The sequence below is a fragment of the Rhea americana genome, unplaced genomic scaffold (assembly GCF_003343005.1).
Source record: "Rhea americana isolate MKP2758 unplaced genomic scaffold, rheAme1 scaffold_71, whole genome shotgun sequence".
Lineage (NCBI taxonomy): Eukaryota > Metazoa > Chordata > Aves > Rheiformes > Rheidae > Rhea > Rhea americana.
In genome coordinates, this window is record NW_028186879.1 from 2,104,000 (window position 1) to 2,122,900 (window position 18,901).

Here is an 18,901-nt window from a genome sequence, read left to right on the forward strand (position 1 = left end):
CGAAATATATTAGATAGGAGGGGAAACTTTTAAAACTTTTCACATCTATGTGTTCTTCTCTTTTATTTGCTCATACTTTGTGAAAATGTTATTATTATTATCACTATTTTTTTAAAAAAACTAGTTTCTTTCTGAAATGGTTTGGCACAGGCTCAGAAGCTTAGTTGTGGGAAAAAATCACTTTTCAGTAACTRCCCTTTTAATATTTCTAAATCTAGATTACAGCTGTCCTTCTTGAAAAGGCACATGTGTAACTTGGCACATGAGAAAATAACACATTTCTCTCTCCTTTCCAGAGTGTCTCCTCTACAGAAGTCTGAAATTGTAGACATGGTCAAGAAATATGTCAATGCCATAACACTCGCCATTGGGGATGGTGCCAACGATGTGGGAATGATCCAGACGGCTCATGTCGGCGTTGGGATCAGTGGGAATGAGGGCATGCAGGCAACCAATTGCTCAGATTATGCTATCGCACAGGTCAGAGACTCGAAAGCGTCACTGCTATTTCTTGTTGACAGGGAGCCACTGTGCAGCCTTCAAGCTAGGAGCATCCCTGTTCCTTCCTTGAGGCAGCTGTCCAAAATATTTTGGATGCTTTTGGGATGTTTTTGTTTTGTTTTGAGCCTGTATTCTCTGGGGAAAAGCCCCACCCTCTCCTGAAGCTTTGGTTCCCTCCTGGCAGCTGTGGAATGTCTCAGCCGTTCAGCAGTCAGCAAGGAGCACGTTTGGTGAYGCTTATATGTTCGAGCATTTCTCAGTGTAATTTATCTCCCTCAGTACACACTCTTGTCTCTTACTATGAATAGACATTGCAAACACGTGTGTAAGTTTATCTAGCTGTTGGGAAACTTTTATTTTGGGGTGTTCGCCTCCTTTTTTTTTCTCTTTCAATATCCAAGAATTAGAATAAGTTCTAAGAAGCTGGCCAATATTTTCATTCCAGTATGTTATTTTGAGTGTGACTTGGCTGAGTGCTCCCAAACTATCCCATCAAATCCAGCACGGATTACTTCGCTAAGAGGAAAATAAAAGATCCTTTTAAATTTGTTTCATTAAAGAAACAAAGATGTAGAATAAAGATGTAAAAGAACACAGAAAAAGAAAGGAAATGCTTCAGCAGCTGGGCATGCTCTGCATACTGAATGTGCTGCTAAGGTACCACGCATATGTCTTTGAGATTGATCACAGGGCAAGAACAGATGGGAGGTGACAGGACGTAGATGCGGTCCACTGGCTCTTTGATGTGCAAGCAGTCAGCTGATGTTTCATTCTGCCAAGGTGTAGGCAGASTTGCCATGCCGGTTGGTGTGAATTGATCTTTTTTCGTAGTTATTGTAAAAGGAGAGATTTTAAAAAGGCAAGAACASTCCTGTTCTTTGGACAGGTAACTGTTCGTTGTGTTAACCCTACTGTGAAGCATAGTGCCAGTCTTGCGTTGCTGTTCTACKGTGCTTTATGGTCAGACAGAGGACACTGGATTTCAGGCTTGAATAACTCGGACTTTTCACCAAACATATATTGAAGATTTTAGGCTGTTTCATCAAGACTTATTCTGTCCTGAACATTAGTATATTCCAAATATATAGCATTATAGGAACTGCCATGATCACAAACTCTATCTTATAATGTCTTTCTCATTAGCTTCCATTGACTGCACATTGCTTCTGCTGTATAATTTGATTGAATATACCTTACTTAGAAATGTCCTCAGATCACTTATTACTTTAATTTTAATAAGTAAACATAAGCAGTGAGATCTCTATTAATAGAGGGCCCTACACRTTTAATTTCTCTGGCATTAGTTTCAATAACATTAAACCTTGTGAAGTCGCTTCATGTTCATGCAGTATTCTTGATTTAACAAATAAAAGGTGCGTTTTGATTTAATGTTAGAGTGTGGAAAGTAAGTTGCTCTTGGTTTAAATCCCTATCTGAGAGTTAATGACAACAGCAAGGGGTAATGTTAATTTAATATGAAATAAAAGCTGGCCACGCTAGCATGGAGTTCTGATTTTGAAAAATTAATAAAACACCATGGAAATTCCTCTCCCCTCATGGTTAACTGGCATAGCTTTGTACTAGTTAGAAAAGATACAAAGGAGTCCCTCCTGCAAAGGAGACTAATAGTGTATGGTAATGTATGTTTCAAAAAAAAATGTTCAAAAGAAAAACTTGATCTCCATGGTGTGCATTTTTTTGAGTGAGGGAATATAACTCCCTCTGAAACTTTACTATATATGCATGCCTTGAAGGCAGAGTATGTTCCTATTGAGCAATTTAAGATGACCACTATAATTTAGCATCTCAAGTTCAAATGATACTTTCCATACAGCAGTGTCAGAAGAAGGCACTTAGGGGAAAGTCTCTGTATAGACTCATTAAGTATTCCAGTGGGAACCAAAGAATAAACTAAACAAAAATAAAAAGCTAACATGCATCTGAGTCTGCTCTAAATAACTTCCATAGGTGCAAGGAGTATTTGTGAATCRTCCTTTTCCCTTGAAATGTTATTGCCCCAATGATCCATATTAAGAGAATTCCCAAATGAAACAATTGAACTGCTTAGAGAGACAGCAGTAGATATTAATAACTTTTTCTCTTTGTAAAATGTTTTATCATTTTAGTCTACAGAGCATCTGGGTACTTTTTAGGGAGTGTTACTTTTGTAACTAGGAAAAATTCTTTTTTAGTCAAATGTTCATGTTTCAATTTTGTTCCTGGAAAAGCTTGGTTTACATTTTGGATGAATTTTCTCTGTCTTTCCTTCTTTTTCCCTGCTTCCCCACTCCCAACATAGCACGCATGTTCCCTTTTCCAATCAAGATGGAGTATCTTTCTAATACAGAGATTTATGCCAAAGTTGTTACAGAAAGGACTTGTAAAGGYTTATAGAAACTGTTTTGCAGGTAGACCAGTCAGATAGTCCTGATGATCCCTTCTGCTTTAAAAATTCATGAATACATTAGTATCCAAACAAGTAGAGTGTACAAGTACAGTGACTTTATCCATACAATCACTCAAGTATGCAGATAGGTGTGTGCATGCCTAGCTTCACAGATCAGCTTTAAAACAGGTTAAATTTTYCTTGTCACTTCTTAACGAGATTCCTCAGCATGGACAGGCTTAGAACTGCAATATTTGGGTTCCTGCGGCTGCCTTGCTGTTCTGTGTAGTGCCCTCATTTTCATGGGGCGGGGACAGAATAAAGAGCAATTAATGGTAGAATTTGTCTGGCCAAACTGCAGACCTCTGCACTGTGTATGGCAGAGTGYCCTGCTCCCATAGTCCTTCAAGGACAGGTCCTTCTTCAGGCTGGGCACATGCTGAGCCATGAAGCTTGGTTCAATTTTGTTTATYCTTGCTCTTCCTTACTGGCATATCCCAAATAAACCGAGTTTCTGATGTGTGTCAGAAAGCCTGTACTTACAGGATTTGTGGTTCAGTGCTTTCAGTATTGGAAATCATGGGAGCGGGGCTATCTYATGACAGTTCAAATTCATTACTCTAGCTTCCAGAGTTTCAAATAATATTTGGTTAAAATAACCAAGCTATAATCTAAATTYGGAAAGCTGAGCTTTCCCATCAGGTTGCTTCATGCAAATAGAAGCAAAGCAAATAACAGTCTCATCCAAGAACCCTTCAGGTATGCCCATGCCAAACAATAAATTTAATTCCCAGTTTGAACTGTCTGCAACTGGACTAAAGAGGAATGCTGTAGGCCATAAAGAGGTTCACTGACAAAGCCAGCACTAGAAAATGATGAATTTCCTAGACTGCGCTGTGAGATTGCTGCTATGAAAGTSTATTGAATTCACTTGAAAAAATGTACTGAATTGAAGAGTAGAACTGAGCTGTAGCTCTGGTTTAAACAAGCATTATAAAGTATCAATTTTTATACGCACTGGCGATTYATGTACTTGGCTTTTTTGAGATAGATTATTCTTTTCTTTAGCATTTTTAGGTACTTTGCATAACACTTGCATACTTTTACATATTCAGTGGRCTGCAAATGCTAATGTAAGTGTTCATTTGCCATAAAAGGCTGTTTGTGTTCTTTTTTCACTTGTGTTCCTCCTCTTGGGCATTTCATTTTAGCTTGAGACTGTTCTGTGAATTAAACGAGCACTCTGGTAATTAGAGGGGAGCTTCATGTCTTGAACTTAGTAAGCTCTCAAATACAGAAATCTTGGCCATGAAGTGAAGAGTTCACATTTATATTTAATTCAGAAATCTATTATTTTAAACTTAWTTTTTTTCTATCAGTATAGTAATAATAACTTAAAACTTCTTGCCATTTAAAGCTKTTGAAGGCCACTTACAGAAACATTCAAAGGTTTTGCTGTAGTAAAAGACATTTTCTGTGAATGTTTTAAACATTTTAAGTTCAGGTTTTGCATGTGTGCTGCTAAACAATTTATTACTTCTGAAGAACAGTTTTCATAGCTGATCTGAGATTTGGGCTATTTTTTACTTTTGAAATATTTCTTCATATACGAACAATTTTTCTTCTTCTTTTTTCTTTCAGTTTTCCTACTTGGAAAAGCTATTGTTGGTCCATGGAGCTTGGAGTTACAACCGAGTTACCAAATGCATACTCTATTGCTTCTACAAGAATGTGGTTTTGTATATTATTGAGGTAAGAGTAACTGGATGGATTGGCTTTGGCAATGCTTGTTCTCAACTCATCCTATGCAATAGGAAAATCACGGTGTGGATTGAGTTAAAAGGGCTGAGACCCATATTTCACTTCTAAAAACTTAGAATTCTGTTTCCCTTTACAAATTAAGTTAGTTCACTTCAATCATTTAATGTTTACAAAAGGAAACCCGTTAAAGACCAGTTCTCTTTCAGCTTTCAGTACAGTAAAGCCTTGGATGAGAGATCCAAAGCATTGGGGATAAGCGTTTATCCCTTCAATGCAAGTGTTCTTACTGAAAGTTTCTTTTTAGTTATGGAAACACTTCATATCTAAATAAAGCTTTTATTTATAAAACTTGAATGTGGGGATAAACTTAAATTGAAAGTGCATTTAATAGAATTGAGAAGGACTCACCAGGCAGATAAGTTAGGCAAAAAATATTATTACTGTTACTTTCCAGTTAAAAATACTGTAGCTTAGCAAAAACTAAAATTACTTGGCCACATTTTTTTCAAAAAGAGGACAGAATTTTACTTGTTGACCTTTTATAATCTGTTTTATTGCCCTACAATACTGGGGAAATTGGCAATAAATCAAGTGACCTGATCAATTTCACATCTAAAATGCAAGTATTTCATGTATTTTTTAAAAAACGTATTGCCTGAAGATGTCAAATAGTGAAACTGGATTTTAACAGCTATCAAATAATGTTATGAATGTTATGGTTCTGTCTGCTCAGATGGGAGTGTCATCTTGTGCTTCAGGATACAGTCTGAATTTAGGAAAGGTCRGGAAGGGATATTTATATGTACTTTTACCTATTTGGAAAACATAAGTAAATTGGAATTAATAGATTAGTCATGTGAGCTAGTACAGCAAATTCTTGTTCGTTATAGTTTGATTTATATGTGGTTTTATGTATGTTTACATTTTTCTATTTTTTTATTACCATTAAGCAGACATGAAGGAAGCTATAAGAAAATGATAACATTTATAATTAGGAAGCCAGTTACTGTATATTACAGGAGAGAGTGGATAAGAAATATTTTACTATTCAGTAAATCATACCATGGTCAATATGTGTATACCTGACTCCCTCAAGGTCTGATCATCTTTTATGCATGGTGTTAGGCTCATAGAGAATAGATATTCTCCACTAATATGCTCTGTTTGTTTTTTTTTTCCCTATTAACTATTTCTGAATTAACTACAGTTTTGGAGATTATCATTTCCAATACAGATTGGTCTGTTTACTACAGAAGAGTTAAACTGTGCCACCAAAATAACGGCAAGCTTTTGCAGTGGTGGGTGACAGCAGGATGGTAGTGTTCTACAGTAATTCCAGATTTGTACAGTAATTGAGTTGCCTTCTTTATATTTTATGTATCCTCCCTTTACTGTAAGGCAAATCTTGATCATGTTGCAATCTTCAGACAGGTTATTTTGGACAAACTTCAAATCCACGTTCCTGATATTTCATGTGTAATTATCCTGATATAGAAGCTTTTTTCATAGCTCTGAGACGAATTTGATCACGCTTCTGGTGATAATGAAGATTTGCTTTGTATTTAACTTTCTGAAGCAGTTTCTTAAYTTGATTTTGGTTTATCATAGTCCATGTTTTCAGTAAAAAAATTTTCAGTGTTGTTGGAAATGATAGTAGTATTCATTATTGTGAAAGAGGAATGTAAATAATGTAAAAAGACCTGTCAGTGGATTTCTTATTGAGCATGGGAATTCAGGGAGTCTTATTTTTTTTCTGAATTGTTCAGAAAATTCTTAGCAGTTTCATGATTGCCATTTTCCTTCCTGGATTATTTTTCCCTTTAAACATTGCTTTTGGAAGTCCTGCCTCTCATACATTATTGCATAGTGTGGCTTTGCTGCATTTAATTTATTTGTCAGATCATAGTTCTGTGTCAAATATGAGTGAAGAAGAAATCTGGGACTTCCAGCATGAGGTAGTTTAACCCTCCCTTATTGTAGGGAGGAATTTTATTAGCCAGATATCAGTAGATGATGCATAAAAAGAGGATGTGAGGTCAGRTGGTCTCTTCTGTCTTCTCAGATAAGGTGCTCTGTGTTCAGCTCTTGCGGCACGCTGTACTGACGCTTTTATGTTGTTTCTCTTCTGTGAGTAAGTGTGGAAGTCCTCTCTATCGAACGCTGAAGCTCTGCACACAGCGGGCGGCTAGCCGTGACCCGGCCCCGTGGGTGCCRCTCTGTGTGCACCCCGCGCAGGCCCGAGGCTGGCAGGAGGGGCTGGTTGCCTCAGTGCGGWTGGGAGCAGGTTTGAGACTTTAAGGAGACGCAGTGACCGAAAAGGAAGCTTTCAGACCGGCAGCAGTGAACATGGCAGAGTTCAGCTTGTTTTTAACTCCCGTGGTGATTTTGTTTCATTAGTGGCCTAAGGAGCTTTTCCTCTGCAAACCACGTAGAACTAGCTAAACTGATGTAGAAACTGAAGAGATGCTGCTGTGGGAATCCTGGAGCTGCGGGGAGGAGGGCRAAGAGGTCTCCAATTCCCTTTTTAGCTTTACACAAAGAAAGCTGRGTTGCTCTGTTTTTTTGCCATGAGGCTCAGGGATGCTGATCGGTTTGTGGTATGGGGCAATGCTCATGAAACGGGGAAGTTCCATAAGGGGGTGAATCCTTCAACTTGTGAGGACGGAAGTTGTTTGCCCAGCAGTACAGCACTGTTAGTTATGCTTCGAGTATGTTCCTGAGAGTTCCCCAATGCTCTGCATAAGCTTCATGTTTGCCTGTATTTCCTGCTTCAATATGTGGTGCTCTGGGAATATTCTTTTAACATCATAATGAAACAGAGATTTGAACCTGAACTATATTCTAAGTTAATGTTCTAAGGATTGTATTGAGTAAATATTTATGGAGGTGAATCAAAAAAGACCCTCGGTCAATATGACAGACTGTCAATTATTCCTTTGTTAGTGTATCTGTTTTATTTCAATGAAGCTTTCACACCTGAGAAATAGCTGTAGTAAGCTTTATGTAAATGAATTTTGCAGCAGTGAAGTGCTGATGCCCGTCGTACCTTTTTTCCCTGATTCTTTGCAAGTGTCATGAAGTGGAGACAAGAGATGGTACTGAGGCTTCATCACAGAACATCTAGACATGAAAATTGCAGGGGTATACATTTAAGAGAAAAGAAAACTTGAGTTAATTAAACAGTAACAAATGCTTGAAATGAAACTTTTGTCTCTCTAGCATCGCAGGATTCTTACATTGAAACGCCCAATAAATTGAAAAAATCATCTTTGTGCCAAACAGTGATACCAGGAGGATCCAAAATGAGACATCCCCTCTGAGACATTAGATTTCRTTGGTTTTTCCTTCCACTTCCAGGAGAAGTAATTAAAATATAGAATCTGAGGTTTGATCAAAAGTGCACTCAGGTGACTGGCGTGGTGGTTTTATCCTTAAGAGATGCTATCAGGTGAGGGCTGGTGTGTGTTAACCCTCTTGTAATGGCTAATTCTTAGTGGAGACATGGAGGCTGTGTGAATTGTTTTGCATCTTCAGCTGCCTCCACAAGGACTAAAATGTGCATTCACTTTGGAAGAGCTTCATGTGACTAAAGGGCTCTTAACCAAAGGCAGACCTTGGAGTCTAGAGATTACAGGAAAAATGGAGTTAGGGTTGTATTTTCTCTCTTTTTCTGATTTAGAGTAAGAATTAATATTTGCACTTTAATTTTTTAAAAAGTGAATTTTATCACTTCTGAAAAAGGGATAAAGCTCAAGTAAATCTGAAAAGATTTTTAGTCTGGCTTAGCAGCTGGAAAGTTGATGTTGCTCTCCTTTCTCTTACTTGATCTCTTTCCCTATGCATTTCTTAATGCTCTATTACTTTTCTTCCTTTTTTTCTTTTCTTTTCTTTTCTTTTCTTTTCTTTTCTTTTCTTTTCTTTTCTTTTCTTTTCTTTTCTTTTCTTTTCTTTTCTTTTCTTTTCTTTTCNTTCTTTTCTTTTCTTTTCTTTTCTTTTCTTTTCTTTTTTTGAAAAATAAAACTCAGTGAAATAAATCAAAAGCAGAAAGAAGGAAAATGGGACCTGAAATTTCAAGACCTTTAGTCCTGATTCTTAGTCACGCTTGAGCCCACATATGTCACTGTTAGAGGTGCTTCAGAACGTAAGGCTGGTGTTCCCGYGCTGGTGGCCTCTATGATGTTGGCAGATTGCAGTAGGTTTTATGAATCAAGCCTTGCTATCCACAGACAGGTTGGTAGATGGACTGCACTTGTTTTCCCCCTCTGTTTCAGTCTGCTGGGTCTATCTTAACAACGGWAAGGCAATCTACTTAGAAAATCATCAGAATAGCTACAGGGATGAGATACAAATAAAAAGCCAGCTCTTGATTTTCATTCCCGAGTTCTGTTTCTCTGGCTGCAGTAGCAGCATGCACTAAAGCCACTACTATGGCGTGCCAAACTTTCAGAATTGTCCCAAAACAGAAGGTCASTGGTAAGGCGTTGTCTTTTAAAGACTTTACGGAAAAATACCTGGACATCATTACAAAGCAGCACCTCATTCAATTATTTTTGTAGCTGGCTTTAAACTGACTAGTAAAACAAAAGATCTGTTTCACATCTGTTGAGCAGATATATTTCAGAGGAGATGATATAAAGTTGTCCTGATGACATCAGAGCTTTGAAATATAGCTGATTTCAAATGTAAAAGAATACAGGAATGTTGCTTTCATGTCATGCTTGGAGAAGTAGAAACACAGCAAGATCAAAGGAGATACCAGAAATATCAGGTAGGAGTTCAAGGCATTTGGGTATGGTTCTGTGGAAACAGTAGCATTTCAGGCCAACACAGAGTGTGCAAGAAAAGTGCTCAACACTTCACTGGAGCATATTGTGTATCTGAGCCTTACTTAGGTATGAAGCACCATTTGTACTATGTATTGCAGAATAAGTAAAAAGGACGGTCCTTGTTTCAAGGTTTGGTAGTTCTGGGCCATCAGTCTCCTTGACTTTAAGCTGAAATGGAAATGAATGGAAATTAGGAGAGGATGTTGTACATTAACCTGCACTGCATTATTTTCTTTTCAACCTTAAATATCCAGAAATAAATTGTAAGCCTACATTTGAAAACTGTAGCTGCATCCAGGTTGAAGAGCATTTTTTATTTACAAGTGAACAGTGTTAAAAAGTAAAAATGTACCAGAGAACAAAGCATCAGAATCATAACTGTTTCTTTTAGAGCTAAGTTTTCAAGTCTTAAAAGTTGCAGGTAAACTTATTAATGCCTAGATAAACATGCTTTTGAATGTGTGGTGATTCTGCTAGGGTCTGCCTTTGAGAAGTATTGAGTGCTCTTTGTGGTCACCATTTCAGGCTGGCTGATGGACCAAGGTGTGAAAGCACATGTGAAATACTGCTGCATGAGACCTTTTCTTTTTTTTTGATTCATTTTGTTTTCATACTTTCCTGTCAAATGCAACAGGTATCTTAAAAATAGAGAAAGAGGTCATGGGAATTTTAGCCCTTTTATCCAAATAGCTTGCAGAATGGAGTGCATCTGATAAGATACTAAAAATATACAGCTACAACACATCTATGCACTTATCCCTTGACTTATATAATCAGACTTATACCCACAGGCCTGTGCCTTCTGTTTCCAATTGGCTTTACAGCTCCGAGGGTATGGGCAGACAATAGAAAACCTTGAGCATGGGGATTATTGGAATGAGTTGAGGACTGAAGTGTAATAACTGTTGTCATAAAAAGCAACTTCATTAAAAGATAACAGAGTAGTATTCCCCCCCCCATGTTAGACTAAAATTAAAGACATCTGGCTATAAAATTCTTGACCAGGGTAACAGTAATACAAGCAGCTAGCTGTTTTGTTGTACTTGGGCACACAAATTATTCAGTAGCCCATTCAAATATGTCGATGGACATTTAATAGTCATTACTTTCATGTACATATACGCAACTGATGTGGTAAGTGTGTAACAATTCTGTATGATAATGAAGCAAAATAGAAGTATGAAGCAAAATAGAGAGCAAAATAGTAAAGCAAAAAAGAAGTACATGTGATTATTTTGTGTTTTGAAACTCTGACTTTTGAGTTCTTACAAATRTATGTGTATCCATAATAAGTTATTCTTGGCAGACATGTGCTTGCAGATGCACAAGAAGTGGGATTTCGTGGCTTTAAGATAGGCATCAGGTGTGAACTCAAGCACTCAGGGAAACCTGTGAAGTCCCTGTTTAGATGGCCTTTATGAATGCTGCTGGGTCACAAAGAGCAGTCTAGGGCTGGCAGGTGCGCCACAGGACCTGCAGAAGACCTTCACCTGTCTGGAGCAGCAGCGTTGTTAGTACTCAAGTGTCTATGTTTAGACAACTGAATCCTATCCAGAGAGCCAAGGAGAGCGAGYGTGCTGTATGTTTTTGAAACAAGTAAGAAAGGAAGCCAAGTCCTCCAAACTGGATAATATCAATCAGTTTAAAAAGTGCAAAATGTCTGTGGAAATCATAGTGCTGAACTCCAGGACCTGGAAAGCACAGTAATGGCGCACAGTCTGGGAAGCAAAGTGTGTGAGACTCAGCACTGCCTCTTCTGATACTTTTAGGAAAGAAAGGTCTTGCTTGTGTGCTTTTTTTGTCTATGTTCCATATCAACCTCACACATAGGATTGATATGCCAAAGTAGAAGACCTAGGGCAGTATAGAGCATGATGTTTTCCTTCTCCTTCTTTCCCTCCTTGTTTCTCCCCAAGAAAGCTAATCATAGGCTTCAATTCAATAAATCATTCTTTAGTAGCAATAATTACAGAAAGCAGATGCCTGCAAACAGCCTGCCAAATGCCTTGGAATATTATAAGATGTAGTTGGCCAACCGAATCCAAATTTGTCCAGATAATGACCGGAGATGCTTTGATTTCTTTCTTTCTTTCTTTTTTTCCTTTGACAATATATACTAATTCCTTCTCAKCTGATTTACAGCTCCTGGTTTATATTGCTGCCGTTGACAGTTTATTCCATATTTCAACCCCCTGTTGTGCAGAGAAATTGTCAGAATTGCTTATAGGCTGGTCTCATCAACTTTAATCCATGATTGACTTCTTGTTTTTGGATTCCTAATTGAGTATGTTAATCCCAAGAGTTTCCTACGAATCGGTCACAAAGATAAATCCATGCTAATTTTCCTTTCTTTTCAGTAATATATACTGCACAGTGAATCATTAGAGAGGAGTCCGTCTTTACTGAAAATCAAATTGTCTCAACTAATAAATGGCTGTTTTTAATGCATTTTCCAGCCCTCTAAAAGAGAAGTGATGAAATGAGTACTAGGATCGTTTTGGCTTTTCTTTTTATGAACACTCTATCAGTTKCACCCAACAGCAAACTGCAGTTTTAATTTTCCAATATTCTAAATATCATTTATAATAAATTAGACTCCTTAACTTGATCTCAAAATCTCTAGGTAGAACARCTGCAAGGTTCAGTGCACACTGCGGTAGACTAAGAAGAAGAGATTGCCTGTGTTATTTTAYTGGTAGGTAATATGTTCAGAGATGCTTTCACCCCCACTCCCCACCCCACCATGCGTTTGTATGCCTGAGATAGAGGGTGCATATGACAGGCACAGTGATTCTTCCTTTGTAACATTTTTCTTTTATTTACTCTGAAAAATATTAATCTCTTATTTGGAGTRTTTAACACAAAAGAATAGAATGCTGTTCTCTGAATATGATGAGACCATTAAATGTGAAACATTACCCATCTCCTGAACAGTGGGTTCATCAAAGCAGGAATGCCATTTTTCATAAGTGTTTTTCCAGTTTGTCACTAGTGAAAATGCAGGCTGATATTTGGAAAGGGGAAGCCCAAGTAATCTAAATGTGAGGAAGTTTTTGAGACAGAGAAGTTAAATCTGTATTATGGAAGTTATTGACTTAAAATAGACTTGCRTAGTTGTATATACTTTATATATATGTATATGTATACACACACACACACACACAGATATATGTATAGATAGATAGATAGATAGATGGATATTTGTAAACCTAAACCTAATCTTTYATCAAGGAAAAATAGCTTTAAAAATTCAAATGTTATTACTTTTGAATTACTTTTGATTTCAATCTCTCTTTCTTTCCAAACGCTGCAACTTTTCATACCAAATACAACTCTTACGGCTTTTAATATTCTATTGAAAAACACGACTTTGTTGTGACTTGGTAGTATTTGTTAGCCTGATGTTTCAATAAAAATAAAGGGAAATTGATCCTACTTTCCCATCCACCCCAGCTACTTCAGCACATATGGCATAACCTTGCAGGCACAAAGGAGAATGAGGCCAAATAATAAATGCGTATCAATGCTGGAAAGTGCAAATAAGCCTTATCAGGGAATAACTTGTGCTCAACAACTTCATGCTGAATTTAACAGTACATATGGTACTGCACCAAAGGGGCTAATTGTGAGAAAGCTATTTTAAAATCCAATGCCATATATGTATGGTAATACAACTTATTACAAATGTATCCGCTGGGCCTGTACGGGTTTTCTTCCTACCTGGTCTATATCAGTACAAAAAGACTTCCTTTAGTAGAAACATTCCTGATTTATGTGGGAATAACTGATAACAGAGCAAGATCCTTTACATAYTGTGTTTCAGTCTAATAAAATGCAAAATTGATATAAGACACTTCCTCACAATGTGTCTGACATCTTGAAGATGTGAGAGTTTCTTGTCTTTTTACCTGTGGCTCATCACTGTATCTTCAAAATGTTTTTCTTCAACAACTTACTTCTTTTTGAAAATGGTAATACAAATGAGCGTAAATGAGGTTAGTTTGCCAAATAGGACTTGGTTATAGAACCTGGCCCAAATGATGAATTGGCATATTAAAACAATTGGTTTCTAAACCAGATGCTCTCGTTTACAAGTCTTTAGATGAGAATATTAGAAATTGCCCTAAAAGCATGAATGTTCTATAATTTAATGTAACTTGGGTGGTTTTACTATTCTAGGGGACAAGGAAAAGCCAAATTACTTTTATTCAATTAACTGTCTTAGCTACAATTAAAAATTCGGACACTACGCTGATATTTAAAAACACTGCTTAGCCTAGATGTAAGGAAGGATACAAAGTTCTTTTGCATGGTTAAAAGCCTTTAATTAGGGGTAGAGGGAGTTCATACAAAAGATCRTCCATCATTCAGTATGGCAGAAAAGTGGAGTATCTATTCACAAGTCATGCTTTTCTTCAATTTCTCACAGTCCTTTAACATCATTGTTTAATCCTGAAATACTTTGAAATTTATCTTGGAGACTGATCTTGGAAATGTGTTACGTTTTGCCAGCAAGCAGTCCTACTGAAGTCAGTGAATAATAATTGAAGGAATTTTGTACTGCACTGGTAGTTCTTCAAAATAAATATGAGTTTTTGTTCTAGGCTACATGATAAGATATTGCTGTCGGCTCTTGAACTAAACAGTGTGTTAGTCCATGTGGGTTGCCTTTCACTTGTTCAAAATGAATACGATTATGTCTGGCTGCAAGCTGCGTGCCTACTAATAGGATCAGGCTTTCCTACTTGATATTTCTTGAATATAGATAACTTAATGATAGCAATGACAGATTGTATTTTAGTGTGTGTTTTTTACTCTGTCTTCTTAATTATATCCTTGCCTGAATGTCTGATTTTTTTTCTCCACTTTTTCCCTTTAGTTGTTGATGTGAGAATTTCTCTGGCATGTTTGGAGGGGCTATTGGAGTACATTGATATTTTTCAACCACAACATTTTCTGGTGCAGATAGTAGCATTAACATGTGCAGTTGAGGAGTTCGTAAGTTTTACTGTCTTAATATTGCTTTACAGGCAATTACAAGAGCCTGCTGAACCCTAGCCCCCCAAAACAGTGTATTATCACCAGTTCTTTGAATAACGAAGGACCTCTTGAGTTCACAACCCATGGGTATTAAATTTCTCCCTCTCTAGCATCTGTATAATGAACTGAGTTATTTTGAGGTTTTTGGAGGTGGGGAGGAGGGAGGTAGGATCACAACCCAAAGTGGCTGGGGTGTAGAACAAATTTAAATCAATACAGGCTCCAGGTTTCAAGCGTTACTAGAAAACAGTTTTTCCATTTCATGTGGATGAGCGCTAATGATAAAAACACCTCTATCCAGTTTCACTAATTAACCACTAGAGAGATTTAATTTATTTGGGGATTTATAAAAGGAGCCTGTAACCTACTTTAAGTGTATGTATGGAATTTAGAATAAAATACATAGCTTATGTATTTGAAGGAAAGATTGTATAATATAGGTTTAGAGGGGCTGTTTGCATAAGCTCAGGATTTTAAACAAAACTTCTTGGCACAGCAGGATCAGAGGTTAAAATGCTTCGTGTCCTCCATGATCAGCCCAGTCCCTAGTGTAAATCTGGAGCAACACTGCTATTGCATTCCAAGTACTTACAGCTGCAGCCCCTAAAGAGACATTCTTCTTGAAGAAAGTGACCTTAGGGATATCTCCTCTATAAGGGTCTTATGGGCCTGTGGAATGGGACGAAAGAGGAGGAATTGCTCTTGCTCGAAGCCCCGAGTGCCTATTCCCACGAGAGAATCCCGCAATGGTTGTGTGAGCTGGCACTAGGGTTCCTTGGACTKCTGGAACAGTGCGTGGCGTGTGTAATCTCAATGAGCAACCTGTTCCAAACAACAGTTGCCTTTGTTTCACTGTATATTGATAGGCTGAGCACAACACAGATGGATTTCTGACTATTTATATGCCTTTAGTTATTTATATGCTCTAGAAAACATGTAGTTGCCTTTTACACCTCCTTGCTCTTAACAAAGTTGTTTAAAACACATTAAAATGCAKTAGAGATAGCAAATTCTGCTGCCTACTGATAGTGTTATTTTTGAGTTATAAAGTATATTTTTCTAAAAGGGTTTCAAAGACGAGGTGGTTCCAGCTCTTTTGCAGTCACTGTCGTTCTCATTGCTTTCCATTAGTTCTCCTCTCCCCAAGTACTTTGAATCTGATTCTCTTCTTGTTCCAGTGTAATGTGGATGCAACTTCACCGAAATGAGGGCCTCGTGGACTGAGATTCTTTTTGACATTTTTGTAGCAGGACTGGCAGGTCACTGTAACTGGACCTGTGTCAGAAAATCAAGAGGAGAACTGGGATCAATACTTAAAGGATGAAACCACCATTCTCTCAATGTGTTTGTGTACATACCTGCACATTGCATACAAATGTCAAGACAGTTGGTAATCATGGGCTTGCATCAAAACTGCAGAACTATAGGCCAAAAGGCACCAGGGGCCATGCTCTGGAAAAGCAAAGGATAAATTGTCTTGATGCAGATTCCTTGTTTGTTACGAGTCCTATCCTGTTCCAGCAAGTAAGAGACACTGATCCCCACTGATAACTTCATGCTTTCACAAGAGTGGAGGAGGTCAAAATTTACTCTGCAACTTTTTACATCTGACCAAGCCCTTTTATTTTGCATCGTCTTGCTGCTTGCCTTTGCTTTTTGCATTCATGCAAAAGCAATTAGGAGTTTGGAAAGCGAGGAGACAGAATATGTTAGTCTTAGCTGTAGCACAGTTATTCAGTGATTCAGAGGAAGTGTCTGTGTGTGTGTCTGTGTGCGTACACACACAAGTTGTATGTCGTGTGTGTATACACAACTGTATAGCTGTGTAGATATTATCTTTTATAATAAAGTTTTATTCTAATGCTGTATGCTCCAATCCAAACCCAAAAGATGACACCATCTTTACTAACAAATGATGGTGAGGGTTGAAGTTATTAATTTTTAACTGGCTAAAATATGCAGCAGCAGAAGTGTAAGTCATCAGTAACCAGTAACACCTGAGCCCCTCAGCTTTATTTGTGGTGATGGTTCCTGTCAGGTTCAATTTTGATGGAGAAGGGAGTCTTCCCTTTGGGTTTTCCAGCAGCGTCTTGACCTTTGGTACCTGCTGTTGCCGAGGAGTGACAGGTGCCTGGAGTGGCGGAGCGATGTGACAGCCAGCCTGTACTTCGTGTCAGCTGACGTTCATTACCGTCCACATCTACGTGTGGTTTGTGCGACGCAAAAGTGTCTCTGTGCCTCTGTCCTGGTTCAGGGACAAGATAGGCCAAGATTAACAAGCTGAACTACTTCCTTCTCCTATTTTTCTCTTTAAAAAAAAGTGTTGAGATTGTAGAATTTTAATTGTGAAATATTGAAAAATAAGAGTGTGCTTTTTTTCACCGTGGCATCGCTAATCCCTGTTTGCCTGYTGCAGTCTGTCCAGGTGGAGCAGCACCGTGTTGCGGTGGCAGCTGCCCCAGCTTCACGYGCCGGTGCCTCTCCAGGGCACCCAAGGGATGCCACTTCCCCACGGCTTGTGCCAACCACCATCTCCCCGCTTCACCCGCGGKGGCCCCGGTGTTTGCCCCGATGGGCTGTGCCGGGTCGGGGTTTGGTTGCGTCAGGCCCCGAAGCAAGCACACAGGGAGGCGAGGAGCCGGGGAAGGCGCAGTCGTCCTTCTGGCAGCGCTGCGGGCTTGTGTCAGACTGAAGCGCAGGCCTGTTTCAGTAAGCAAAAGTGRAGCTTTTGCTTATGCATCTGCAGAAAAGACCAAAACATCTGGAGGTGGAGCACGTGAGGGGGTGAATTGGTGTTCGTTACGTCCCTAGTCATCTTCTGGCATCGCTGCTTGGGGACCTACGATCAACCAAACTAGTGCTTTTGGCTTGTCTGGGTATCTGAGACTCAAAGACATCCCAAGCGTGGAGCTGGGGAGGAGGGGAGGAAGCTGAGAAGCGATAGCTGGTCCCAGAGGCTCACAGGTCCTTTCCCACCGCCTGTTGCATGCTGCTCGGGGGCACGGAGAAGCTGGGACCGCTCAAAAACGGAGAGTAAATCTGAGACCTGAATCTTAAGAGTGCACGTACAGTTGCTGGGTTTTATGGTGTGTGATTTGTGGGCTATGGAAGGGAAAAAAAAGAACTTAAAGAATGTATGTTCGGCCATCTGGGCAGCAAGGAGGAGTTGGCATGTGCTAAAATGCAAGGTTTTCCTGCAAAAGAGGAATGATAAAATGAAGACAGTGAAACCCCTGGCAGACTTTGGTTATCTGGAAGCAGTTACTACTATTTTTCAAGTGGTGCTTAATTTACACCGAGTTGAAATAAGAAGGTGGGAGCAGTAAATCTAAGGAGGAGAAACAGGAATATGTTATTGAAAAACAAGGTAGTGCTGCAAGGGACTGAGACATACGGATTACTGTTCTCTTCCTCAAGTTGTCTGATACCCCGGAAAAAAGCATTCAAGGGGAGGCATGAGAGAAAGCCTAGGATGCTTTAAAATATGAGTCAGGATTTGGAAGCCTTCTGCATGTTTGGCTTTTGCCTGCGCGAACGGTTGTAAATGAGCCTGGAGAGACTTGCGTTCGTGGCCTTGGCGGGGAGGAGGAGTGTGGTGCTGGGCTGCACGGGGTTCCCGTGGGCTTTGCAAAGCCAGTTTGGGCTGGGGAAGGGGTACGCTTCGAGAGGCACAAAGCTCTCTTGACTTGCCCACTCTGCCAGGACAGAGCTGTGTTGTCTGTTCAGCAAAGGTGTTACTACATCGTCTGTGCTTTCTTTTAAAAGGCTAGTATGCAAAATAAGTTAACTTTTAGCCTTCTGGTTTTGATATTTAAGTATGTTGTTGGCACCTATATCRTTTCCAATTCATGACGCACTGCTTTCTTTGACTTTCTGCTGCTTGCCCCCAGAACAGGTATGCCTAGTGAGAACTGCTTGTGAGCGTGAAGGTGTTTCTGCCCAGCAGTTTGACTTAAAAAAAAAAAAAAAAAAAAAGTAACAGAAAGCAAACAAACAAACCAGCCCTCTAAATTTGCCTTTTTCAGTCTGATGGTCTTTGTTTCCCGTAGAGCAGGTTGTCAGCTCAGTAAATGATCCTCTCCTGAGAGCTATGTGCTTCAGAAACTCAAAGCAAAATTTCTCTGGTTGTTGCCTATCACTGCTCATGAAGCTGACAGTGTTGTGATGAGTATCTGTTATTTTTGTGTTGACTGAGTGTCTTTCTACTTAGTTTGCTTTCTGGAGTAGGAGGGAAATCATGAGATGTTTCCAGTGATTTCATTAACCAAGCTGGTGTTCACTGATTAGATTAATCACTTAGTTTCTTCTTCATTTTTTATGAAGAAACAAATCTACAGGTTTCTATTGCAGCCCAAAGCTGCTATAAATGTTGGGCACAAATTGGTAC

The 18,901-nt window shown here is 38.9% G+C and overlaps 1 protein-coding gene across 1 annotated transcript in view; it reads left to right on the top strand.

Moving 5' to 3' along the window:
* The window catches only part of ATP8A2 (ATPase phospholipid transporting 8A2), a 297,060-nt gene that overhangs the window by 147,595 nt on the left and 130,564 nt on the right, over positions 1-18,901 (top strand). Inside the window, exons 25-26 of the mRNA XM_085321829.1 lie at positions 297-480; positions 4,529-4,639. Coding sequence (XP_085177955.1) covers positions 297-480; positions 4,529-4,639 — 295 coding nt within the window. The remainder of the gene's footprint in view (positions 1-296; positions 481-4,528; positions 4,640-18,901) is intronic.